Below are 27,101 nucleotides of genomic sequence, written 5' to 3' on the forward strand. Positions count from 1 at the left end.
GCGGCGTCGCAGCCCGATGACGTGCGCGGTGACGCAGGGCGGGCCGCGCCGCGCTCCGTGCGCCTCCGGGGCCTGAGGCCGCCGTTGTTCGCGCTCCCCGCAGGGCGCCCCGGGCCGCGCCGGGAGCCCCATGTGAGAAGCGGCCGTCGAGGCGGGCGGGCGGGCGCACCGCGACCCGCCGGGGCCGCGGGAGAAAATGACATCGCGGAGGTGAGGCGGGAGCGAGCGGCGCCGAGCCCGGCGGGGGTGGGAAGGCGGGCAGGGACCGCTTGCCCCCCGGGCTGCGCGGGGCCCGGGACCCTTAGCGCCCGCTCCTGCGGGGCTCCCGCTCCGCGCCGCGTCCCCGCGGCCGGCCGGGCCTGGCCGGGCCTCCCGCGCCCCACGGCTGCGGCGCAGGGGGAGCGCCCACCCGCTGCCGGCAGCCGCCTCCGGGCCCCGCTCCCCTCCCGCTCCCGGGGCGGGACGGCTCCGCGCCCGGGGCTGGAGTCGGGGCCTGGCCCGCTCTGCTCCCGGACCCTCGCTCCGGGGTGTGCCCTGCCCGGCGTGGCGGGGCCGGGCCGCCGGCATCGGGCTCCCGGGGCCCCGCGCGGAGGCGGAGCTGCCGCCGTAACTTTGGCTTGGTGGGGAGTGTCGGAGCGAGTCTCCCCCCGCGCGCAGCAGCGTGTGCCCCGGAGCCATGGGCTTCGTTCGTGTGGCGGCCCCGTTCTCAGCCGGGAGCCCGGGCCAGGGCGGGTGGTGGGGCTCCCGGCAGCCGAAGCTAAAACACGAGGCAGCTTCAAAACCAGCGTTCAATAGCTGAGCTGCTCGGGGCTCGCAGTTCATTAGCAGCGTTCGGGCTTACATCAAACCCTCGTGGCGTTGCAAGTTCAGAGGGATAACGCTGAATCTGTTTTCTTTGTTGTCGCTTCTCATTGTACTTGTTTTGACGTTTGTCTTATTTTAACAGCCCTTTTTGGGCCAAGAGGTTAAGGTAAGTGTTAGACTTCAGAGGAAATGCTGTCCTAAAAAGGAAAAAGATTTTTACATGCTTATCCAACATACCTATTCTGATATTTGATACATTTCTATTACCTATTAAAATGTAACTCCTTTAACAGTGGGTTGTTCACCTTCTTGTTCTGCTTATGATCATGGAACTAGATGGGCAGGTCCTCAGTCTGTAGCTGTTTGTAGTTGAATTTGGGCTCTTCTGCTGTGTGGAGGGTCCCTGGTGTGTGCTGGGTGTTCTGAGTGTCCCTGCTCAAGCAGCACAACAAGGGCACAAGTCACCTTTTCAAAATACTGCCAGACTTTCTCATTGAGAGGAGTAATCCTCTTATTCTGCTCAGAAATTGTAACTTGTGAGCAGACTGGAAAAAGATGAGAGATATAAACTGATGAGCCTATAAATAGGAGTAATTAAACTACCAGTCACCGCCTCCCTGAATGCTACAGTTGTGACAGCTGAGACTCAGAACTGATTTAATCTCCTGCTCTTGGAAAGGTGATTAGAAAAGCTCAATCATGGCATGGAAAAATGCATTGATTTTTTCTTTTTCTCCCTTCAGTTTGGTAAGAGAGAAACACGCTGGTGATGTATGACTTACCAAACACAGACCCTGCTGCTCTTTTCTGGACTAGGCTAACACAAGAAGAGATTTGTAGCAAGGTTGTGTTTCCTGCCAGGTAGTGGTTTTCATCAGAAGATTTCCTGCTTAGCTGACAACCCCTGAGTTTTGTAAAAGAGACCTCTGCTGTTTCACTGGGTACTTTCCTGCCAACGTTTCCATCTTGCTGTGAACTGAGGAGGGAGGGGAATGGTGCTCTCCTGAGCCCCCAGGTCAGCAGGGCTGTGCAGAGTGCTGCAGGGACAGCGAGGACAGCTTGGTTAATTACAGCCTGGGTTACTTGCTTGATTGTATTTATTGGCTGTGCTGTCCTGTGCTTGGGATAACCTCTGCACCTGCTGGCCTCGGAGGCTGAAGAAGGAGAGCAGAAAAAAAAGCTCTAAAATGCATTCCATCCCTATAAAAGGAAGTGTGAGAGAAAGTCCTCTCTGGAGCTTACGTTACTGGTGCCTGTGCCCACAGTGCCTGTGGGATCTCCTCCGGGTTTGGAAGGGATGGAGCCACCCAGGTTCAAAAGCACGGATGTGATGGCATTTCAAATGAACCATCCCCACCACCCGGCCGGAACCCTGGAACAGAGATCACTAACACCCCCATTTTTCTATTTGGGGTGGCTGACAAATGCAGCTTCCTACTCAAAGCCAAAAATACAAAGATGAGAGAGCAGGAGTACAAGTTACCCTTAGAACAAAAGTTACATAAAGTGCAATAAACTCCATCCATCTTCCAGATGCAGCTTTGCTTTTACTGCACTTACTTTTTGCCATCTTCCGTAGGGGTGTAGGTATATTTGGGGTGAGATTATTTTTTTAGACAATCTCTTATCTTTTTAACCTCTCTTTTAAGCAGCAGTTTTTGTAGTCCCTTCTGTTCGTTAATTTACTGTATTTCTATTATTTTACATCTTCTTAACAACTCGTGCAGTTTCTTCCAGTTTCATTAGGGTAAGATACAGAAGATACTATATTAAAGTTCATGGAATTACCATAATATAATAAATCTGCAGGCCTGATCCCAAGAATTTCTCCTTTGCATGTTTATCCATTTTTGTATACGAGCTTGAAAGCTTCCAAAGATATCTCATGAATCCAGTGCATGTTTAAAAAGCTTATAAACTCTTAGAAATGTTGCTGCACTTCTTTTTGTTTGTTTGTTTTTGTTTTCTTCTAATGGAAGTAAAATTTTGAAGGTGAAATTGTGGTGAATGTGTGATCAGCTTCCTCAGATCAACCTGTCATATTCCGAAATACATTATTCGATGTTCTGTTCATCCCAGGTGCTGACACTTGTGCAGTTTCTTTTGAGACACTGCATCAAAACAACTTTTCTTGACCTTTGAGTAGTCATTAGATAGATGTAGCATTCTTTATTAATTCATTCCCATTTGCTGTTAACTTGGAGGTATTTTTAATATAGTTTTTCATGACCTGTGCTGCATAGGTGTGATTTTTGTTGTTGTTCTTCAGTTGAAGATACAGTGGTATTTACTGCATCTTCTTGGTGCAAGCACAATATCCTCAGCTAGAGAAAAAAAGCAAGATTACCAAGAATCATCAATTTATTACATGGAACTGGTCCTTAAGTAACCCTAATTCCCACCTGAGTGATGTTTTAGAGGTTTGGCTATCCTAGAATCTGGAAAATTTCCAGAATGTTGCCATGAGAATCTGTGCATGAAGAGGACAGGCTGGATAAGACTGGGGTAGGAATATTGTGAGTTTTTCAGTAAAGAAGGAATTGCTGAAACAATGGAAGTGACAACCCTGAATTTAGCCAGGCACTCCCACATGGGGCTGTTTTAGCAATTTACTGCAGGCTGGTCATGAGTGATCAGAGGTGCTGTGCTATTTTTTTTTAGATACAGCACTTACAGCTGTGTTGAGGTTGGTTGCAGACTCCTTTGCCTTAAGGTTTTGCTTCACTTTGGAGGAGCTAAGAGCCTTGTGTACCAAGAGGAGCAGCAGCCCATGTTCTTTCTGCAGATACAGGTGTGCATGTTCACTCCTGCCCTCTGTAGTGCCTGATTTATGATGACTCTGAACAATAAAGTTAATAATTTAATTACCAAGTACAAGTCTGACAAAGCCACTGGAACAGTTCTTAGTGGCTGTGTCTCTGGGCTTTGAGGTGGTTTGTTGTTGTGGGTTTTTTTTTTTAAACTTTGTTTTCTAAAACCATTGAAAACTCCAGACTTTGATCCAGAATATGGGGATGCAAATTAGTCCTGCAGGAGCCCAGTGAAAGTCCTTGGTTATAGATGAAACACAGATGTGTTAATTGCCTGGCTAAGAATAAGTCTCCCAGAAGTTAATGCCATAGGTGGGGACACTGAGCTTCTGAGATATAGACCATATAGAGCTCTCCTTTGGCAGGGCACTATAATAGTCACTTAGGAGGCTGGTTGTGGGTGGTGAATATTGAGATGAGATTCCCCACTGTGTGTATTTAAGCGGGATGTATTTGGACCAGAGAGATTGCCATGGTAGTGAGGAGACAGAGAGGGGCTCCTGGCAGCAGGCAGCACCACCTTCCTGAGGAGGCTGGAAGAAGACTGGGCAACTGGACAGATTGTCCACAAGTGAAGTCCCCTTCTGACCCTCACCAGCTGGTGGTCAACCTGTGTCCTAAAGCATGAGGTTTTGTAAAAATTTAACCTTTACCATGTTGTCAAGTGTCGCTTTGGATGTTTTGTTTTCTTTTACAGTATTTTTCCTTGTTGTCATTCAGTTGCTATGTGTGTCCTGTCCTGCATGACTTTTGTGCTCTCTGCTTACATTGTATACCTTTGATGTGATTTTAATCCAAGGCTGAGTGTGTCTGGGGGTAGCTCTTTCACTTACAAAGCATCTCTTCCCAATACATAAAGTGGTGATGCCATATGAAATTCTTAACTTAGACTTTCTGCTAAGATAGAGATTCTGAGCAATTTAGGAACTTCCTGGTTTTGAAGCTGTTGGATTGTTCTGTTTAGTCTTGTTGTGTAACTGAAGACCAGAAGATCTTCTCTTTATTTATTAACACTTTTTATGTTTAACCTCTTGTAGATGGTTTCATCCAAATATTACTGGGGTGGAGGCAGAAAACCTCCTGTTAACACGAGGAGTAGATGGCAGCTTTTTGGCACGGCCCAGCAAAAGTAACCCAGGAGACTTCACACTCTCTGTTAGGTAAGTGTAAATGTTTTTTTGTCTTTCTCCCCAGATGGGTGAAGGTCTTAACTTGATGTTGTTCTATGGGAAAGAGTTATAAATGAACTGCTTGTGAGAAATGAAAAAGGAAGGGTCTGTTGGTCACTACTTTTTTCCTTCACTTTTCTGCAAAGAAATTACCAAATAATCTTACCCATCTAGGAGAAACTAAAGGTTGAAGGGGGGTGGTTTCTGACCCTGCAGAGACAGAAAAAGTTAAGAGGAGGCAGAAGTAGATTCAAAATAGCATTACTATTAACCCATTAAAAATATTTGATAACCATCTGAAGGTAGCAGTACTTATCTGTATTACTGATTGGACACATGCAAGAAAATGCTCTCCAGATTCTCTTGTTTCAGGAAAAGTCAGCAAGTTTTTAAGTATTACCTCGGCTTCCAAAATTGGCCTTTGATAACATTTGTCCCCTGACACTGTGGGTCCAGTGGTAGGGATGGGAAAAGGACAGCAGGAGGAAGTAGGTGAAGGAAAAGGGAAAAGTGGAATTGGTGGTAAGAGTAATGCTGCTTGGATATCTTTGAAATAATGGGCCTTGTTGAACAGAAGGATACTCTTTCAGAGGAAAGGAGCGAAGAAGCTCTGATGGGTGTCTTAAGAACACTGAATTCTTCTCACCCCTCCACCCCTTGTGTGTGTGTGGGGGCAGTTCTTGGGGGTATGAGGGGTTTCTGTCGGAGGTCGTGAGGCCACAGGGCTCTCACTGGCTTCAAGGATCCATTCGTTAGGGAATTAAGTTGTTTTGCCCTCTGTTCTTCCTGACTGTTGGTGAGCCCCTTCGCTTTCTTGCAAGCCACTGAAGTGTGGCTGAAGCACACTGGAGAGGTGCACTAGCTTAGCTATTCTGCACTATGTCAGTTGGAAAATTGCACAAATGTCAGTATGGATTTCTCTGACTCGGCCGACAGAACACTGAGTACAGAAGTGATTGATTGGAAGTCAGCTGACTGGGGTGGGTTTCCCTTTGTTTCAAACACTTAGACGAACTGGAGCTGTCACCCACATCAAGATCCAGAACACAGGAGACTACTATGACCTCTATGGAGGAGAGAAGTTTGCTACGTTGGCTGAGTTAGTCCAGTATTATATGGAACATCATGGACAGCTGAAGGAGAAGAATGGAGATGTTATAGAGTTGAAATACCCACTGAACTGTGCTGATCCTACATCTGAAAGGTCAGAGGAAGAGTGGTGATACCTCAGTGTCTGTGCACTTCTTAATAAATGCATGTTTTATCCCTCTGAACACTACAGTCAGCTTCCATTTGGTGAAAGGGTGGCCACTATCTTGTGCTAAAAGTGGTCCCACTGATCCTAGTGAGATTACTTTTAAAGGAGATTAATAAACAAGATTAGAGGGGCAACAGTCTAAGCCCCAGAACCTATTTTCTTCAGCATTCTTCCTGGTGTGATACAATACTACAAAAGAGGGCATATTTCTCTTTATTTTTACTGGGAGAATGTTTTATTATAGAAGTTCTCCCAAAGCTTCCTGAAGGTGTTATTACTGCAAGGAATTCCAAGATAAATTCCATGGCATATAACCTTGTACTATTTTTCCAGCAGTGTCCCTGGGTGTGAGCAAGTGAAGGTGAATCCTCAGGTTACTCAGACTCCTGTTTTGAGGAACATGGCTAGGAGGAGAACCTGGGACTTTAGATTTGGTGTATGCTGAGGAGCTCTGTGTGTGTCAGACATAAACCTCTGTGGCCAGTAGAAAGCCACAGTTTATTCTCAGAAAGCAGTTTATTCTCAGAAGTGAAAAAAAAAAACCGAGGAAGAACATGGAAACAAGTTCTCTCACTCCTCAGAATGTGTTCAACAGCAATGGGGAGGGTTACTGCCCTCTGGGCTGTGTTTCTGGAAGAAATGAGACTGGTGTGATTATCCTGTCCTAGTGTGATGGAAGGGTAAGGTCTCAAGGATGATAAGTTCTTCCAGCTTCATCAGGAAAGTGCAACCTCCTGAAGGAAAAAAAAAAAAAAAGCCTTGGCTGAGGAAGAGGTTGCAGTGTAAGCTCGTGGTTATTGGACACCAAGGAATCCATTTGGGCTGTTTTAAGGGATCCAAATCAAAGCTTCCTTTGAAGCTTGTGTGAAATGCTGATTTCAGTGCTTATGGAAGTGCTTGATTTAAAGTGTTTCTGCAGTCACTGGTGTGTGTATGTATGTGTACACTTGCAAGGCTTATTTTGGTTTTTATTTTTATAAACTCGGGGTTTCTGTAGACCTGGATGTAGTTGTTCAGTGCACTTAAGTGTTTTACTGTATAATAAATATTTAGAACAAGCAGATTCAACCATAGCTGGAATGACAAGCAGAGTCCCTGTCTATGTGTGTATTTAAAGGTGGTTTCATGGGCATCTCTCTGGAAGAGAAGCTGAAAAACTATTAACAGAAAAAGGAAAACATGGAAGCTTTCTTGTGCGTGAGAGTCAAAGCCACCCTGGGGACTTTGTGCTTTCTGTCCGGACTGGAGATGATAAAGGAGAGAGTAATGATGGGAAATCCAAAGTGACACACGTCATGATTCACTGCCAGGTATGGTGAAGCACCAGCTGCTTTCCCAGGGCTCCTTCTGTGGGCACTGGGTTTGCTCCAACAGGGGGGCACCTTCCCCTGCACTGCAGGGCACTGAACACCCTTCCCCTGGTGCACTCTGTGTGCTGGGTGTCATCTGTTTGATTACACTGGCTAATTTGATAGCATCAACATTTAATTAGTGTTGATTTTTTTTTGACTGCTTGCCTGACTGGATCATGTCATGCTATGCTATACTGTCAGGTACCTTCTGAGAGATTTGCTTTTGGTTGTGTCAGAGTCTGTCTGAAATCCTCAGCTGATGGAGCCTTTCATGTTCATGAATCTTCTTAAGTGAGTTGCAATCTCCTGGATAAATTATATATAAAAACATGAGTAATTGGACAAGTAGAGATCCGAGTATGCCTATTTCTCCTGTCAGTTTATAAAGATGCACCTGATAGATGATCAACATTCTGTGAAAATTTTGAGTATGGAGTCCAAGGAACAGTTTTAAATCTAAGGCTTGAATTTAACATAGGGTAGTTCTTCACTGAAGTATTATTTGTTTCTAGTCTTTTGATACTTTCAGATATGCCCGTGGGTTGCTACATGTGTTTCTTTTTGTTAGGTTCCTGCCATCCCTTAGCAGAAGGATTTTTCTAGATTCTTCTACCTAGGATTTTAAAGAGAATTTCTCCTGTGTTGCATAGTCTAGAGATGATATTAGAGTAGCCTTTATTGGATGAAGTGCATTTATTTTGATGAGCATCTGTCTTTCAAGGATCTAAAATACGATGTTGGTGGAGGAGAGAAATTTGACTCTCTGACAGATCTAGTGGAACATTACAAGAAGAACCCTATGGTAGAAACTCTGGGCACAGTATTGCAGCTCAAGCAGGTGAGTGAATGGACAAGACACCACTAGGCTTTGCTACCTTCAGCATATGCAGTTGAAGCACAGGCTCTTCCCTGTGTTCCCTGAGACATCTGATTTTTTATTAATGCAAAAATGAATGATTGGATGACAAAATCAGTCATTTAAATGGGAACAATGTTTTATATGTCTGTGGATGATAGATTCTTGTGACTCTGGGGCATGGAGAGTTTCTCTTGGTTCCATCGTGGTCCATGGGGGTTGCAGCACGAGTCCAGAAATGAGACAACTTCATGTATTGAAGAACAACCATGAGACTTTATCTAAATGCGGTTGTTTCCTGCCCCCTTCCTCTTACCCTCACTGCTCTTTGTTGTATGAATTGTAAAGTTTTGAAGTCCAAATAGATGTCTGGATCCTAGAGTTGCCTCTATAAAATGTACTTAGTGCAGGAGATGTGTGTTTTAAGTGTCTTCTCACAGTTGTTGTTTGTTAAACCTTTATTTAATATTTGTATCTTTCTTAGCCTCTGAATACTACCCGTATTAATGCTGCAGAGATTGAAAGCAGAGTGAGAGAGCTAAGCAAGCTAGCAGAGACTACAGATAAAGTCAAGCAGGGCTTCTGGGAAGAATTTGAGGTATTTCATTACATTCCAAGTGTTGTGGTATTAAATCTCTACATTACTAAAAAGTTAGGTTTGTTACTGCCTTCCTGACATTTTCTCATCTCCTCCCTCTGGAAAGTCCTCCCTCTGTTGCTTCATATCCCTGTTCTTGTACCTATCTCCTGTGTCAGATACAGCATGGGTTAAGATTTTACCACTTCCACTCTTGTGTCTGCTAGTAAAAAATATTGAAATATTTGCCTTTTCTCCTGACTCTGAGCTGATGATCTTCAGTGCTGTTCATGGCCCACCGGGACAATTCATCAGGTTCATTCCTGTGTTCCTTTTCTTCCTATGGACAGGAAGAGGCCTGTTGACTGGATTGGTGTTTATGGAGGCAAAGGACTTAATTCTTAGCCTGCATTATACTTGGTGACCCAAGCACCAGTACAGCAGTGGTACTGGATGCAGTTGGAAGCTGTGGGATGTGTTGTGCTTGTGAAGGGGACTGCACTGTGCTTTCTGCTGTGTGTCAATGCAGAGGATGGGTTGGTTTGCCCTCTGCTCTGCTGGGAGGTTGGGTACCCTTGCTTTAAGGAAACTTCACTGTCATTTCTCAGACAATATCTGCTCTTGCCCTTGAGTTTGTGGCTTTTTGATAGCTGGTTTTGGAGATCTTAAAACTGTTGTGGAGCAGTAGTGACAACATTGATTGTATGTATTCCTTGGACTCCTGGAGATTGGTTTTGTTTACTTTGGGTTTTTAATTTCTGCCTGCAGCCAAAATTCCATTTTCCTCCCAGAAGGTAGCATTGCATTTCCTTGTCTCTTATCCACACACCTCTTGTGTGTGGAATGTAGCTGTGCTGTCCCAGCTGCCCCCTTTGAAGCCCTCATGATTTCAGGGAGCTACTTCAATTTGAAAGAAAAAACAGCTGAAACTGTTAATTCTTCAAGCAGAGGAAATTAAGTATGAGTATTAACTAAGACACTCCAAACTGCTGGAGTCTCACCTGGCTCCTAACCCTACTTTGTCAGCTGGTGTCACCAGCAGCTGCATCCACGTGATGGGCCTGGTCAAAAGCTTTACAAGTGTCCTTAAATATGGCCTGGCTCGTGCCACACACACATGGGAAAACCATGGTGGAGTCTGGAACTCCACCAGCAGATGGCAACAGGAAACTGGAAGTCCTGCTCCTTGACAGCCAGACAGGTTTGGGCTCTTGCAATGCTAGTTTGGGATGTCTTGAATAGGGACACATTCTTGAAGAAACTGGTTTTTTTTATTAGACATGTTAATTAACTGAATGTACTGTCCAGTCTGCTCTGAGATTGGTGTCAGAAGGAGAAAAATTATTCCATGAAAAGCAAAAGAAAGAAGTAACACATTTCACTACCAATGTGGATGAAGGATAAGAAGAGGATATTGTGGCAGTGGGGACATGATAAAATGAGGATGCAGCTTTCTCCTTGTTCTTCCCCTGTGGCCAGCATGGGGGTCAGTCCTTGGCCAGGGCTGCTGAATGGCCCAAAAACCCCCTGGAGGGGGAAGGAGGCCAGCAGGGGCTACTCTGGCCATGGTTGAGGACTTGGGACTCTGTCTTACCCTAACAGGAGATCCCCTGAGGAGCAGTTCTCATCTACTGCTGAGGTCAGCTTAGCTTCAGGCAAGGTTCACAACCTCTGAACTGCTTCTCTTGCAGAGTTCAACACCTGAACTTTGATCTGGAGCCTGAAGGGCTAAAACTTGCATATCTGCTTCTTCCAAAGACTGATGGGTGGTGGGCTTTATCCTGCCATGGCACAGTCATGTAGATTGGGTCTGTGACCACTGCTAGTTTAGCCTGAACATATGTTTATTTGCAAGTTAGCCAAGCAAAAGGTGTCTGTTTGCTTCCCTGGGGACTCTAAACGTTCCTTACTGTTACTCAGGGGGCATAAAAAGGGAAGAACCCTGGCCCTTCTTGTCATTGGTGCTGGTTTACTAGAAGCCATGGGAATTAATGTGGGCTTTTTTGTTTGTGATTTGTTGTGTTTTCTTCAGGGAAGCACTTTTGTGGGGTCTGTTTAGGAATGCGTTGTTAATTTATCAAAATACAACTAAATATTCATTCACACTTGAGACTTCTGACCTCTGGTCTTTGTTAAATACATTGATCTTGTGATGGATTTATCAGCTGGTCCTTAGAGGCAAGATGTTTTCCTGTCTTGTGGCTTTCCTGAAGAAGAGTGTTTGCTAGATAGCCCAAAGTCTTACAGAAGAAGTAAATGTAAGAAATGAAAGATTTTACTTGTGAGACATTCCTCTCCTCTGTCCCCTTCACTGCTGTTAGTGAGGTCAGCACTAAGCCTTATTTTTTTCCACTGTGTTTTTGGAAATGAAGCAGTCTCATGGCAGTTCTAGCATCATGCTTTTTCATTCACCTCAGGCTGAAAGCTATAGCTGTCAACCTTGGTGGCAGGAGGCAGGGGGACAAACTCTAGGTTGTCCATGGATCTCTGCCTGTGCTGTTTATGGTTTGGCAGTCCGGATGGTGGTTATAAATTACTTGTCTTCAGGCATATTTAAGAATGTACCTCTTGTGCTCTGAGCCACTAGACAGAAACATTGACAGTCCTTGTAATGTTTTTGCTTCTGAAAAATGGCTGTTGGATGAGCTCAGTGCTTGGGTGCTGTAGTGAAATTGAGGGCTCTGTTTCAGATTTATTGTTGCATTGTGTACATCTCTTAATGGGCTCGTTAGAAGTCGCTGCTGCTCACATATCTCTCCTCAGGGATGCTCAAAGCAATCATAATTAGCTGTATGAAGTGAAGATGTGTTTGAAACTATGGTTTCCGCACTCTCGCTTATTTCCATTTTTTAACATGCTGGCAGAGTTTGGCTTTCAGGTCTTTCACTTGATGTTCCGCTTATCTGAGACTCAAAAATGTTAATATTCTGTAAAGGTGCTCTGTGGTAACAGCAGTTGAAATACTCCTGCAGTGGCAAGAGGTGAGCTTACTGCAAACTGCTGTTTCACCCATCACTGGTAGCAGCAGGCAATGCTTTTTGGGATAGTTTTTCTGTCTTTTGTTTCCCAAGCATGAAACCTTGCAGGTCTCTTGTATTGTTCTTTGGCTTCCCTGTCTTTGGGATGAGCTTAATTGTCCAAGGTCACCAAGTGTGGCAGTAACAATGACAGAGACCAAAGCAGAAGTGAGCAAATGTGCCTGAGAAGCACAAGTTTTAAAGCAAAAGAAATCTCTGCAAGAATATTAAGGATGATAACAGCAAAGGACCTTACTCCTTTGCAGGCTGGCAATGTTTTGGATGCATTTGTTACTAATCTTTATCAGTACTAAAGCTAATGCCAATTCAAGGGAAATTTTTTAACTCCTTACCTGCCTGATTTAGCAAAAGTGAAATGCAGTAGTGCTCCTAACTTTTATGATTGGTGAGAAAGACCTACTGATAAATACGTTTCTTGGACCTGCTCCATAGAATGTTGCCTGTGGTGTCTGGTTTATTTCAAGTGCCTTTTAACGTGGCCAGATTCCCACAGACAAAATTTTTTTGTGGTCCTTTGTGGCCAGTTCTGATTTCCTGGCACAGGGTCTTACAGCTTTAAAGGACCAGCTTGTCAGCTTGGTCAGAGCAGTATCACAAGGACTTGCTGATAATAGGTTGTGCTTTAAAGAGCTTTGAATTCATAGGTGTTTATAATTTTCAGATGGAAAGTAGCTGGCCTTGTCACTCAAGCTTTTGTGGTTCTTGCATACCTTGGAAGCAATGCTGTACTAAGTCTGAATGGAGAAACCCAGTACCTCCCTCTGTCTCTAACTATCTAGCATTATAATCAAGTATTATCATTTTTGTGAGAAAGGATCAGTATGATAGTGGAACAGCCCATACTGTTTTTATTAAAACCAGTTATTTGTGTTGTTTTCCTTTAGACTTTACAGCAGCAAGAATGTAAACTTCTCTATAGTCGTAAAGAAGGGCAGCGTCAGGAAAACAAAAACAAAAACAGATACAAAAACATTTTACCCTGTAAGTATTGATTCCCTCCATTACAATGTAAGCCTGCTAGTTTTCTATGCTTTATTTTCTTAACTTGTAAATACAGGGTTAATTACGCTTTTGCTTCTCTTCAGGGATCATTTCCCCTCATGTGTCAGTATTAGCCCAAGCAATTTCCAATTTGCCTTCAAACATTTGCACTTTGTAGATACCAGTATTTTGATTCCCAAATACTGTTTTTATCTTCAGCTTTCATTTCAAAGCCTCACATCTCTGAACTGTTACTCAGCAAACTGAAATGCTTAAGTTGAAGAGGATTAATTTGTGGTACAAAACTGCATGGTGAAAATCCAGCAGCCATTTCCCTTGACTTAGTGCTTGACAGTCCATGTACCTGTGAGTTATGAGGGGTCCTGAACACTTCTTTTGTTCTAGCTTGGTATGATGTGGCCACTTGTTTTCAGAAATGACAAAAGATGAAAGGTTGAATGTTCTAGCCACTAATTTATTGAGTTTGATAACTTAATAGCTTCTGGTAGCAATAAGAAATGTACCTGTCTGGGGGATATTTAAAAATAGCTGTGTGATCACAGCTGTAACAGAGATATATATTCTTGCAGTTGATCATACCAGAGTTGTTCTACATGATGGTGATCCAAATGAACCTGTTTCAGACTACATCAATGCTAACATTATTATGGTAAGTATACTTCAACCTACAGGAGTCTTGTTGGCACAGCCCATCTCCTCTTTGTAACATACCCGCCTAAAACCAAGTTAGTCTTGTCACCATTTGTCACTATTTTTTAAACTGTTTGTTGTTTTGTTTTTCTTTCCCTCTAGCCTGAGTTTGAAACAAAGTGTAACAACTCAAAGCCAAAAAAAAGCTACATTGCTACTCAAGGTTGCCTACAGAATACAGTGAATGATTTTTGGAGAATGGTGTTCCAGGAGAATTCTCGGGTGATTGTTATGACAACAAAAGAAGTTGAAAGAGGAAAGGTAAGAACAGACTCTCAAATTAGAGTATTTGAATACAAATAAGGATTAAACTGACTCAGTTATATTTGATTTCAATATTGGTATATATTGATATGCTGAAATCTGGTGTGCAACCACTGTCTTTGGACACCTGGAAGGTGCTGACTGTCCTTCTTCATTGGTGTTTGTGGGAATTGAGGGTAAATTCCTATCATATCATCAGGTCTCCCTTTTTAAGCATTGACTGATTATATTTTAGCTACTGAATGTGAGTCAATGTATTTTAAAATGATGCAGGGAATGAGGCACTGGAATGTGAGATGGAACCAAACAGCCATTCTTCTCCCTGTTCCTGTAGCGAAAGTGTTGCCATTTGTTTCAGCTTACCAAGCTTGTACAGACTTCACTAGAAAAGCAGAACTGTGGGACTTTACAAGAATGAATTGAGATGATACTCCTCCTTACCTAAAAACTACAGTGTGGAAGTGATTGCCCCATATTCAGCTCACTCAAGGCACATTTCTAGACTAAAATGCTGTTCCCTCTTCTGGCTTTATTTTCTGTGCTTGAATTTGATAACATTCTTCTGATGTGCTGAGCTAGTGATTATGACTGAAACTACCTGTCTGGGAATCCCTCAACCAAATGTGGTTTAACCCTTCTGTTCTTAAAGTCCTGTAAGGCTATACATCATTCCTCTGGAAATTCTCAGTATTTTTAAACCCATAGTTGGGTGGAGATACAAGTAACAGTATTTTAATCTCCAGGTGTTGAAACTATCAAGGCAAAGCAGATACTGAGATGATCACGAAAGCTGCTAAAAGGAGAGATTGCCTGGACCTGTTTGTCTGAAATAATCTAGTGTTTGGTAGGGGGAAGATAAACTCCCCTCTCAAATGTGCTTTATCTTGGCAGCTAGATGTGCAGTGGGCACTGGTAATTGTCCTCTCTGCATTCAGAAATGAAAGCTTCAGGACTGTGTTTAGTAACTAGTTTACAGTCCAGCCTGATGACTCTTTCTTTTTTAATCCTGCAGAGTAAGTGTGTCAAATACTGGCCTGACGAGTATTCCCTGAAGGAGTACGGTGTTATGCGGGTTAGGAATGTTAAGGAGAGTGCAGCACATGATTACACACTAAGAGAACTTAAGCTTTCTAAAGTTGGACAAGTAAGTATGTTAGTAACTGTCCTTTTAATTTAGGCTGTAGATCTAAAAAAAAAAAAAAGCAGAAATAGACTGTTTCTTTGCAATCAATAAAAGCACTAAGAGATTAATAAATTGAGCCCTGTCTCTTTCTTTGAAGCTCCAGCTTTAGTTCCATCCATCTTTCTCTTTGTCCTTGGGATAATAGAAGGTGCTTATACCTAAGCACTTCTTGGCAGAAGATGCATGGCTGCAGATCTTTGAGGAAATCTGGAAAGAGGGAGGATGCTTTTAAACAGTCATGCTTTACTGAAGCCAGGCATTTGATCCCTTTTGTGGAGATGGTTGCAGCAGAAGGAAATGGTTTTGTGTGGGTCCAGTTTGTGGGAAGAACACTTAGGGGAAGGGATACGAAAAATAAGGAAGGAAACAGTGAACTAGTGTGGACATAGCACTTCCTTGTTAAGGAACAGTTTGGCTTAAGGTGCAAAGAGATTTGTGTAAGAAGCACATAAGCAGAATATATTAGATTGGTATGTCTGTGGGATTTGGTGAGTGGGAAGAAGTGCACAAGGAAAGTGCTGCTAGGTTAAGAATGAGGAGTATGACAGATGAAGGTCCCTTTGCAGTTTTTCACCGTCAGGACTTTGCTGTGGCTTCTAGAGGTGAGGAGGGAAATGTTGGAAACAACTGCATGAGAAAGAGGGAGCTGAGGAAACAGGTGGTGTGATCAGCTAGTTAGACCAGGGAGAACTCTGGCTTGTTCCCTCCTCTGAAGGAGTTGTGGTGCTGTGGATACTGAGCAGCAGGTTGGATAAGGCATCTTCTGATCTGACTCAGCTTTGCCACATACATTCTTTTAGCTGGATTTTAATCTGAAGGATTTTGTTGTCATGTGTGGGTGTCTTCCTTCCAGGGGAACACAGAGAGGACAGTCTGGCAATATCACTTCAGAACTTGGCCTGATCACGGAGTCCCAAGTGACCCTGGAGGTGTACTAGACTTCCTAGAGGAGGTCCACCATAAGCAGGAGAGCATTTCTGATGCAGGACCAGTTGTGGTCCACTGCAGGTATGGTGCTGCTCTGTGCCTCTCCTCCTGCTACTCTCTGTGCCAGTGGACTTCTGTTTGGTCATTTGGGGATTTTGGGTATGGGGAGCTGAAAACTTTAAAGAAAACTTTCCCTGAGAGCTACTCAGACTTCCCTCTGTCAAGATGTTTGCTTTCTATTTGCAAAATGGTACATTCTAGATGGGTGTCAGATGGTTACACCTGGTTGGCTTTCACAGTGTGCCTGTCTGTATGAATAAGGATTTGTGATGTTGTATGAGAGGATGGTACCAGTTTTGGCTAGATACATTTGATCTGACCTTGTAGGGTTTTTTTCTGATTCAAGGGTATTAGTAAATGCTGAGGTACAGAAGTGCTGTTCTGACTTCTGAAGTCTAATGTGTCTTTAGTATTAGACTTCTGTGTTTTGCTTTCTGTTCAGAAAGAGTAAAACAATAACTTGTTCTTTTCCCCTTCTCTTTTTACAGTGCTGGGATTGGGCGAACAGGAACATTCATTGTGATTGATATTCTGATTGACATAATCAGAGAAAAAGGTGGGTTTCGCTTCCCCTTTTGTTTTCCTGTGGGTCACTGCCAGATACACCACAGTAAAACATGAGGAGTGTTGATAGGATAGAGGATTCTAGTGATGCTACAAAGCAGGTGTGTGTTTGGCACAGAGGGGACTTGCTCATTCCTCTTGACTGAGTTGGATCAAGGTGCTGAAACCCTGCTCCAGTGCAGCATAAGGAAAACCTCCAGCTGAGGATTAGCCAGGAGTCTGATTATGTTTCTCTTATTGTTATTTTTATTATTTATTTTTCTGTTTTTCTTCTACAATCATTCAGGAGTGTGTGGCTGCCAGTGTACTGATGCATGGGGGATTTCAGTAACTTCTTTTCAGGGAGGGGTTTGGTGTTTGTGGATGAACTGCCACAAGCTCTTGACGTGTGTGTGGAGCTCGGCTGCATCTAGTGTCATCTTGAAAAAGCATGAATTGCTGCAGTTTTCTCCCCATGCATCATGCTGTAGCTCTGCAGAGCTGTGTGTTAATAGTCAAGGACAAATCCTCTCTTGGAACCTGATAATCTTTAAGGTCCCTTCCAACCTTAACCATTCTATAATTCTATAAACTTGCTTAGTGCAAGATCATTCTGCTGGAAGGCGAGGCCAGGCTCTCCTCCAAAGACAAAGCTTAATTCCACTGTCTTTAACGCTGTGATGCTCCTTCCTAGGTGTGGACTGTGATATTGATGTTCCAAAGACCATTCAGATGGTGAGATCCCAGAGGTCAGGAATGGTTCAGACAGAAGCACAGTACAGGTTTATTTACATGGCAGTGCAGCACTACATTGAGACTCTGCAGCGCAGGATTGAAGAGGAGCAGGTATGTTTGTCCTGAGGATAACCTGTTATGTAGGAACATGTTATCATTGGAACAGGGAGCAGAGCTGCACGTTGGCTCTCTGTGGCTTTTGGAGGCACAACTGCTGAAAGGCTGGCTTTATAACCTCTTAACCCTGTTAAGAGAAGTTAGTCTGTATTTCGAATCATTATGCTTAAGAATTACTCAAACTATTAAGTGGTATTGGAAAAGTAAAGTAAAAACAGTGTGTTTGGCCACTTGCAAAGGAAGAAAATCATCAGTCTGGGAGGCTTCTCCATATAACTGCAGCTACTGCTGCTTTGCCTTCCAGGAAAATGCTTGTATATGTGGGATCCTGTCCCCCAGCCCCTGCACCCCAGATCTCAAATTCCCTTAATAGTATCTAGTTTTCTGTGCAAGAGGGATAAAAGGTAAGACTGTTAATTAATACAGAACCTTGTGCTGTATTGAGCTTTGAAGAGATTTCAAGTCTGTTAACTGTGTTTCTAAAGTATAATGATAAAATTCAAATGCTAGTACGTGTTACATGTACAGTGTCCAAACAAAAGCAATTAGAGGAGAGTTTTAGTGTGGTAAGATGAGTAGTTTTGGAATAATTGACGGCTTTCACCTTGCTTTCTGTTTAAATACTTCATTGCACTCAAATTCTACCATCTTTTACAGAAGTTACCTTGTTTTGTAAAAAAGAACTGACATTTTACTCACTGTTGCTTTCATTCTCTGTCTAACCTCTGATGACCTGGGTTTTCTGTAGTTTTGTTTCAGAATATCAGTATCTTGCCCTCTGCAGCTCAGCCTTAGCACACTTGTGTGCCTTCTGCCTGCTTGGGAGTGTGGCAGAGCTTATTTTCTATTTGCCTGCATGATGTAGATGCACAGTTCAGCAGAGAGGCTTTATTCCTCTCCCCAGGACAGCTGTTGTGTGCTCTGATGGTGATGAGACACAAAGTGAAGAACAAGAAATCCCTCAGGTGTACTTTTCCCCCTGGCTTTGTTGTCTCACTTCTCCTTAGAGCTCCTTCATATCTCTCTGTGTGTAATTATGCCAGCCTTGTGTCCTCAGCCTTTTGAATATGGCCTCATTCTGCTGCTGCTGTTGACAGAGTAGATCTGTGACTCTCTCTTGGTGGTTGTAGTGGATTTGGAATAGTATTTTGATATATAATGGAGCAGTGTATTTCTCCTATAGCCATTACTTACTTGTGTTTCATCTCCTGTTCCATTATTAGCTCAGAAGGCACAGGTATAAAAGTTTAAGAAATGGTAATAGAAGTTTTTTTACCTCAGGAGATCTTGACCTGTAACTAGAGTTAGGGGCAGCTATAGGAATAAAAACTTCTCAGGCAAAAGCAAAGCTTTGTGATGACTATTGGAACTAATGTCCTGAGAAACACATGGTGAATTGGGAATGCTCCAAAGGATGTTTTGACAGAGCAAGAAAAAAATGGGCTGAGTAGTAAAATACTGTGCAGAATGCTTGAATTTCATCCCAAAAAGGTAAGTTTGGGAATGAAACACTGTATTTTGAGAAACTTCAACTTCTGGAACCTTCTCTACTCTTGCTTTAATTGCAACTACAAACAGTGAAAGTTGGGAAAAAAACCTGGTGAAGTCAAATTAGGGCACCTTTATGGGAAAGAATATGAGATCGTGCTCCCTGCCTGCTTTTCAGTGTGGATGAGCACAAGTCAGCTCTGAGAAGAAATTAGGTAGTGGCATTAGCTAACTTGTTTTCATGCAGGATTTGCAGTCAGCAGGACTGAATAAGTGGATTATGTGAATAGCTGCTTCCCTTCACATAGATCTGCCTGACTTTTGTTTATACTTAGGAAAAATTTCCCTCCTCTGCTAGAACTCCCTCTTGCGTTGCAGTGCTGAGAGCCTCAGGGTTCCACAGAGTTAAGTGTTGTGTTAAATATTGCCTGTCCTCTTACAAGTGCAGAGGAAAGCAAAGTGGGTTTGTTTCAGTCTTTTTGTTTGGTGTTTTCCCCTCTGGAAATGTGCATATCTTCACATCTAGAAACTAGCAGTTCTCACCACGTTTCTGTTATTCTGAGATGGAACAAATAGTTACAGTGAATGAAGTGGAAGCAAGAGGAGACAGAAGCCTGCTTTTTCTTGGCTTGTTTTGTCTGTTTCAGTCACCTTAAGTAATAGAAGAACTGACTGAATCTTTTTACATTCCACAGAGGGGTGGAAATCAAGCCCTAGTTTTAGGCTTCAGAATATTATTGGCAGGTGAGGGGTTTGTACCAATAACACTGTAGAATGCAGCAGAATTTGAACCTTTGTGTTCTGTTTAGATCTTATTTTTTACCATTAACCTTCCAGGTAATTGATGTGGACTGGTGTTTTATTTGAAAGTGAGTAAGGTCAGGAGTAATTAGGAGATTGAAAGGGGAGAAGCTCGGTAAAATAACAGAACAAGTTAAGCAAGTTTTGAGCCAATCTCAGAAGGCCATCTTGGAAAAAGTTCAACCTACATTGCTGTACAGAGCATTCTTAATGGAAACTCAGCAGCCAGCTCTCCCCAGAGGCTCTGACACCCTCTGTGATGAGACTGTTTCAGGCCAGTTATTTAATACTTGTTTGAGCATTTAAAAAAAAACAACAACCAACCAAGCAACAAAAAAAGCCAGTACCCTGTAACATTTTGAAGCAAGGCTTTAATTATATGTAGGTTTCATTGTATGTATGCATTGTGAATGTTTGTCTTGAAAATGAAGCCACATCCCCTTCCTTTCCTAGCCTAGCTCTGCTTGCTGGAGCCTTGGTGTCTTTAGATGAATGCCAGCACAACTGGCTGCAGCTTGGAACATATGCTGCAGAATACAAATAACAGCTTGGGTTCTTTTCATATTAAACCTAATGGGCTAAGATGATGTTTTATTGGAGATCTTGCAAACAACACTGTTACTCATTTGGCCACATCTCTATGCTGGAAACAAGGTCAGTGGGAAGCCCACTGGCTGGTGCTGTCTGTTAAAGAATGAAATGTGGTTTCTTCTGCCAAGTAAGATGAAGATTGTGTACCAGTGCTGATTCGTGAGGTTGATAGGTTCTGCTGGAGATGGTGGTGGAAAGAGGAATATTGAAAAGTGAGGCTTTTCAGGTCTTGTAACAAAAAGCTAAAGCCAGCCTTTGAGGTTTTATCCATGTTGTGTGAGTTGTGTAGAAAATTGATCTTGCTTCTTTTCACAGACAAACCTTGCTTCTAGAAACATGCACAGTTAAGTTATGCATGTAGTTTCTGCACCACTTCAGTGATTGCTTTCTGTTACTAGTACAAAACCTGGCATTTATATTGCATTTTGCTTCACAGAAGAGTAAGAGGAAAGGTCATGAATACACAAACATAAAATATTCTTTATCGGACCAGACAAGTGGAGATCAGAGTCCTCTTCCACCCTGCACCCCAACCCCAACGTGTCCAGAGTAAGTTTGCTTCTGTTGTTGGTGTCTTAAGTTTTGAACTGTACTAAGTAATCTTCAGGGACCTCAAATGAGTTACCATGGTGTCTGTTGGCCTGTGTTTTGCTTTTAAACTAAATTGAGCAAAATAAATTGTCATTGGATGACACTGCTGTGTACAAATGTGATTTTCTGGAACTGGGTTCTTTGGATTGTAAATATTTGTTTCATTTCAGAATGAGAGAAGATAGTGCTAGAGTATATGAAAATGTGGGGCTGATGCAACAGCAGAAAAGTTTCAGATGAGAAGATGTACAGAGACTTCCATGCAAAGGCAGGTGAGTGTGTTCAGGAGTGAGGGCACATACCCAGCCTGGAGCCGTGGGGTTTTGGAGAAAGTGTTCATAAACCTGAGCTATGAGAACTACAGGAAGGACTTTCTAATGCCTGGAGTGCATGTCATCTAGCCCCTTAGGGCATTTAAATTCCAGAAGCTAACTTCGATTGATTTGTATTTAGGTCTACCCTTTCAAAACAATATGGATTATTAGCTTGGTAGTTGGGCCTTTGTTCTCATGCCCTGACTCACTGGTGACACAAGCTGCAAGTCTTTATTGGTCAAGAGACTAAAATTTGAAGTTCTGCGTACTAGCAAAAGATGAGTAGCAACTACAGCCTGAACTTTCCATGTCTTTTATGAGTGATCTTTGCTCCTTGTCAATGCTGAGGATTTGTGTGCATCTGAAGAGGTTCAAAGAACACTTAATCTCCTGCTCAGCCTCATAAAAAATGTGATGAGCAACATTACTGCTGTGGCTGTGTGCTGTGAGCAGCTGGTGTAGTATTATTGCCATCCTAGGGAAAAAGAAGTCCTTGCCTTTGCTGGGAGAGGAATCTGTAGATCCCTTTGTTATTTTTTTAAAATGTCCTTTAGAATTTGGTTCTTGCAATCAGACAACTGAATAAATAAATATATATATTATTGGTTATAAGCTAATAACCAATATCTGATACCTCTGTTAATGGGCTGTGAATACAGCAAAGGAATACCTTTGGATTTAAGGTGTCTTTAGTAATTAATTTATTTTGGATTCTAATCTAAAGGTTTTTGTCACCTTTCCTCTTTTGTTTTCAAAGACCTCAGAAAACCTATTTTCCCTTCTCCATTTGGTAACTGTTTGATCCATTTACTCCAGGGATCATCTTCAAGTCTAGAAATGATTTACACACAGTTTATAATCAGGGTTTGAGACTTTTGAGTTCAAGGCTTTCATGTGTCAAAATTGAGCACTTCTGTATAATGTCAGAATAAGAAATACAAGTTGGGCTTGTTTTTTTTCCTGAATTTTTTTCTCCCTTCCTTTCCCAGATATTAATATGGTTTTTAAAAAGGTCAAGAAAGAGATGGAAGAAGCTTCACAAGAATGGTGAACTCTGAGGGCTTGGTACCTTTTTATTTACGGTTTGAATCCTCCAACAGTAGGCAAAACTTAAGACCATCTAAAGATTGTTTTTATCTCTTCTCTCCAATACCTGATTCACAGTTGCTCATTTTCCAAATAAAAGGAAATCCTTTCTACAATGTAGACAAATACTTTGTAGAGTCAGTTTTGAATCCAGCAAACTGTTGGACTGTCATGCATTTGTTTTTTTAAATAGTATTTTTGTTTCACAGTATGGCTATTAGTTGGGGTTTTTTTGTTATTTGAGAAGTTGTGGGATATTTCTTGGGGGGCTGGAGGGGTGGGTGGTGGGAGAGCAATGACATGGATAAATCCGTTACACTAATGTAAAATACTGGTGGGAACAATACTTGATTGTTTGAAAACAGTGGATCACCAGCATGAATAGAGTCACCTACATGGTAAAATTAGTCCTAACACATTTCAAACTCAGACTGAGTTTCATTGGGGTGAGCAGTTACTGATATGAAGGTGCTTTTTGTGATAACTGATGGCTTTGATTACGACTTCGCTGAGTGGCTGGATGGTCTGTTTTTCAGTAATTATGCAAGGTAGCCTTTACATCACATGAAATTTCTTTTAGATGATCTCTCCCCAAAATGGCAATTTCCTGTATCTCTCAAAAGACACTGTGGCCTAGTGGCTTGTGAGGACACTGTCTGTGGTAGTTTGTGTTCATCTGTTAGGCAGGAGATTGAACTTGTAGAGTTAAGGTATTTTGAGAAGTTGCATGATCACACCTTGACAACATAGTAAACCCAGTGAAACGAGTTAACCCGCTGTGCAGGCACTTACCTTAGTACGTGGTAACCTCCTTCCCCTTGTGCTGGGGAGGTGGAAGCTGTTGAGCCTTCTGGATTTTTTAGTAAGGCCTTATGCTAGTGTGAGTGACTAAATTAAAGCTGTGTGGGGAAAGCAGCATGTGGAAGTGACCTACCCACTACGTTTGCCTTAGCTGGGAAGGGCAGCAAGGTCAGCAGCTTGTTCTGGGTCATTCCATCAGGCAGGAGTTCATTACCTGAAGTGCCTTTCAGAGCTGCCCTAGGTTTGCTGTCCCTGTTAGAATAAAAAATCACGTTCATCTGAAACCACTTCTGATTGTTGTAAATGAGACAAAGTCCTCCTTTAGAGACTCTGGAATGAAGAACTGCTGTTAAGCTGCCAAGTAACTGGGTTTCTTGGCTTAGTTTGCTCTGTCCAATTATCTGGGCCAGCATCTCCCCTTGGAGCCATCAGCAGCTGCATGTGTGCATTAATGGGAGTGTCTTACCTGTCCCCATGGCTCTGGGGTAGTTCTGTCACCTCTCTGGAGTTACAGAATTCTTGCAGTGGGTGCAGGTGGTGAGCACTGCATTTCCTTGCTGTCTGCAGGGGTGCTGGCCCAGCAGGTTGGTGTCATTGGCCTTACCAGTGAAATGATGCTAAAGCCTGGAATGTAATTAGTGCAGCTTTGTGAAAGGTTGAGTGGGAGATGACATTACCTTTCCTTGAGAGTGCTTTGCAAAATCAAATATTTGAACACTTAGTTTGAACTGAATGAAGGGTGCTTCTTTAATGTTAAGCAGAATTTTCTTACTTTGCCTTTTGTCCTTTGAGACTTTGGGTTTGGTTTTTGTTTGGGTTTTTTTGGAACTCCTGTCACCAGCATACCATGATACATGTTTTGATATCACAGCCTTATTCACTAGTCAAAAATACTTGTGCCCTTTCTAGATCTGACATTTCTAGGCAGGATGGGAGAGAGATCTGTTCATTTGGTAGTGAGATACCTGTTCTACATCACCTGCTTCCTCTCCTGTCCCTGTTTACAGCTTCATCCTTCTCAACAGGGATCAGTTGTGTCAGTATTTGTACAGAGCAATGACAGCAATTAAATATTTGTCTGAAATTTGGTGCAGAGACAGATTCCACACTTCATGCATTATAGCAAGGTGGAATGTGTGTTCAGGAGCTGCTCTGCACCAAACTGAAAAGTCAGGGGAAAAGTCAAGAAGAGCAAGAGAAGGATCCTGAATGAACCTGAACTCTGTAATGAACTCAGTTTATGTGATGTGTCTCAAAAGATTGACCTGTATAAGCAGCAATCAGTTATGTGGCCAACGTGAAGTTGCCTCCTATGACCTCATTTTAGCTGTTAAGAATCTGCCTCTGTAGAATTTTTTAATTATTTTTTTTTTCTTGGAACCAGGGAATTCTTACTGCAGAATGTGTATTAATCCTGGGGAGCATATGATGGAAGAATGTCAATGAGGGGGAACAGAATCTGAAAGATTGTGAATAAATCCTCCTCTCTCAACTGGAGTGTGAGGCCCTGCTGAATACCAGAGGGGAGACCTTGCAAAATAAAATCTGCCTTTGGTGCTCTGGCAGGAGAGGGGTGATTCTTAAAGCATCTTTTAAATTATTTTAGGCAATGGCTGAGGTTTATGACAGATGAAACAAGAAAGAGAAATGTCCTTTGGTTCAGGGGAGATAAGTGAATGTGGGTTTCATGTATTTCTAGTGAGTTTTTTAGAGAATAAATGTTAAGCTTTTGCTGTACCAATGGAATGGAAAAGGGATGCAGTTCTGAAGTGTTCTGATGTAGAAGACTTTATACCACAAGGGAAACTTTAACCCAACTCCTAAGGCACAGGAATTTATGCCAGCAGGAATTTGCTGCAGGCTTCATTTGCTGAATGTTTTAGAGCATACACTTTAATTTCAGCTAACTGTTGTTAGGGCTGATTGGTTCTCCTATTAATCCTGACCAAATTTTACTTTTTCCTTTTAAGATGTGTGTTTGAAACACGATTAACTAGGATGCAGCTAACGAAGTTGTAAAACCTGTTTCCTTTTTTATTGTAGGGATATGGGAAAAATCGCAGCTGGTACTAGGATGTGTCGTCAGGTTTTGATTTCTACCCATAACTTCATAATTTCAAATTAATTTTTAATTTCCCCCTTTTAAATAGTGAAACGTAATTAATAATTTCAAGCCTGTTTATTTATGACATTATTGTGATCTTTTTTTTTTTTTATTACAGTACTAAAGACTAATGAAAAAGGATCCTCTTATTAGGTGGAGTAGACCTTGCATTTATTTTTTTTCCTGCAATGTATGAAGTATTGTACCAGAGTATTAAATGAAATGTAATATTTTATTGAAAAATCTCTATCCTTTAAAAGGAATACATTTAGGATGTCATCAATTTGATGTGAATCATGTAAATGTTGATAATGTGCTGTTTATTATACATCTAGTGTTTCAAAAGACTCACTTATTGCCTTTTGCCCACATCCATTCTGTAGACCATTTACAATTGTCAAAATGTGACATTAAAATAATAGTTCCTGTATAGAAATATTGGTGGTTGTCCATTGTTTTCTGTGCTGGTATTTATGGGTCTTAGTTCAGCTGCTCTGCAAGCTGCCTTGTGATTCTTACTGCTGCAAAGCTGTAGTATCAGAAATAAAAGCATATCTGTAAGCACCAGAACTTCAAAAAAAAGGAAACAAACAAACAAACAAAAAAATAAAAATAATTTTCTTAAGATGGTTTGTCAGTTACTCTGTTCTCCAGCTTGCAGTCAGAGGAGATGGTGTTGGATGGGCACTGGTCTTCAAGCCTGGGTCATCGTGTTTCCCCTGTGGGATGAGAGGCTCCTGAGGAGCAGCTGTCCTTCCTGAGAGCCACTGGAGCAAAACTCCTCTTAAATATGATGTATAGGAGCTCTTATCTTTGTGTTCCTGCTGTCTGCTGCCAGCTGGCTGCCCCGTGGGAGGTTCTCCAGGCTGTCCAGGTACTGCCTTTCCAGCTTGACCTCCCTGGTGCTTGTCCTGGGAGTCCTGCCCCTGTGCTCCTGCAGTGGTCAGGGCAGTCATTGTCCTCCTGCTTTCCCTTTCCTGCTCCGCTTCCAGGTAATTGACACTTATTGTTTCTCTCCTGATTTTTTAACTTGGTGTGCAACTTCTTCAAATGCTGAGTGAGGTTTAGCCTCTGTTTTTGCTGGGTATTAGTGTGAAATCAATGGCTTTTAACTGGGGAGAGGAAGGACAACCCAGTTGCTTCTCTGTCCACATCGCACTGAGCTGCAGCCAGCTCTTCTGGGGTGAGGGAGAAAGAAGCTGTTGCTCTTTCTACTGTTGCTGCTTGCTCTCAGATCTTTCATCTCTCACACCATTTGTCTTTGGGGCTCTGCTGTTTCCTGAGATCCTTTTATGCCAGCACCTTGCAGTGACTGAGAGGGCTGGTGCTTTGGAAAGGAGCCGTGTTGCTCCCCAGGCTCCTCTCTACCAGCCACTGCTGCCATACTTCAAAAGCCATCAGAATTTCTGACTGTAGCACTTCCAAAAATGTAACATCCTAGCAGTTCTGTAGGCTAGAGCAGACGACTGTGCGTGTGGCCCCACGTGTTGCCTCTCATTCCAATTTTAGGTCCACTAATAGTGCTTTTCCTTCCTTACAGCTGTTGGGAGGGTTCCCACCAGGCGTGTCATGGCTTTTACTGATTCCCAGAAGAAAGAGCCCAAGTGGCTTCTCTAACATAGGGAGGGGTTGTAATTCAAAGAAATTCAAGGGAAACTGAATTCAAAGAAAGATTCCACTAAGCTCATCCTCAATCTTGCTGTTGGGGCTGATTGGTAAAACTGCAGCTGAGCCATCTTGCAGCTTTTTTGGGACATAAATGCTGTGTGTTGTAAGGCAGACAACGTGAGCAGCGCTGGGTGAACACCGAGCAAATGGCAGCTGAATCTGTAGTAACACAGGCTTAATCTCGAGGCGAGGGCACAGCACAGAGATAATCTACTGAAATGCCAGGAAGGAGGCAAAGCCCCGTGGTTGAGGCCTCTGCAGATTGATGCAGA

General features: G+C 42.7%; 1 protein-coding gene across 1 annotated transcript; it reads left to right on the forward strand.

Annotated features, from left to right (window-relative positions):
- Positions 1–38: 38 nt before the first annotated feature.
- PTPN11 (protein tyrosine phosphatase non-receptor type 11) lies at positions 39–25,597 on the forward strand. Its single transcript, XM_051633932.1, has 16 exons — positions 39–210; positions 4,652–4,774; positions 5,793–5,987; positions 7,159–7,351; positions 8,115–8,231; positions 8,734–8,847; positions 12,749–12,845; positions 13,436–13,515; positions 13,659–13,817; positions 14,833–14,964; positions 15,857–16,011; positions 16,479–16,546; positions 17,228–17,379; positions 20,702–20,814; positions 21,027–21,128; positions 22,160–25,597. Exons 1-15 carry the CDS (start codon positions 197–199, stop codon positions 21,094–21,096), a joined length of 1,782 nt encoding a protein of 593 aa, XP_051489892.1. The 5' UTR covers positions 39–196; the 3' UTR covers positions 21,097–21,128; positions 22,160–25,597.
- Positions 25,598–27,101: the final 1,504 nt, after the last annotated feature.

This window comes from Apus apus, chromosome 16 (genome assembly GCF_020740795.1).
Source record: "Apus apus isolate bApuApu2 chromosome 16, bApuApu2.pri.cur, whole genome shotgun sequence".
In the NCBI taxonomy this organism is placed as follows: Eukaryota; Metazoa; Chordata; class Aves; order Apodiformes; family Apodidae; genus Apus; species Apus apus.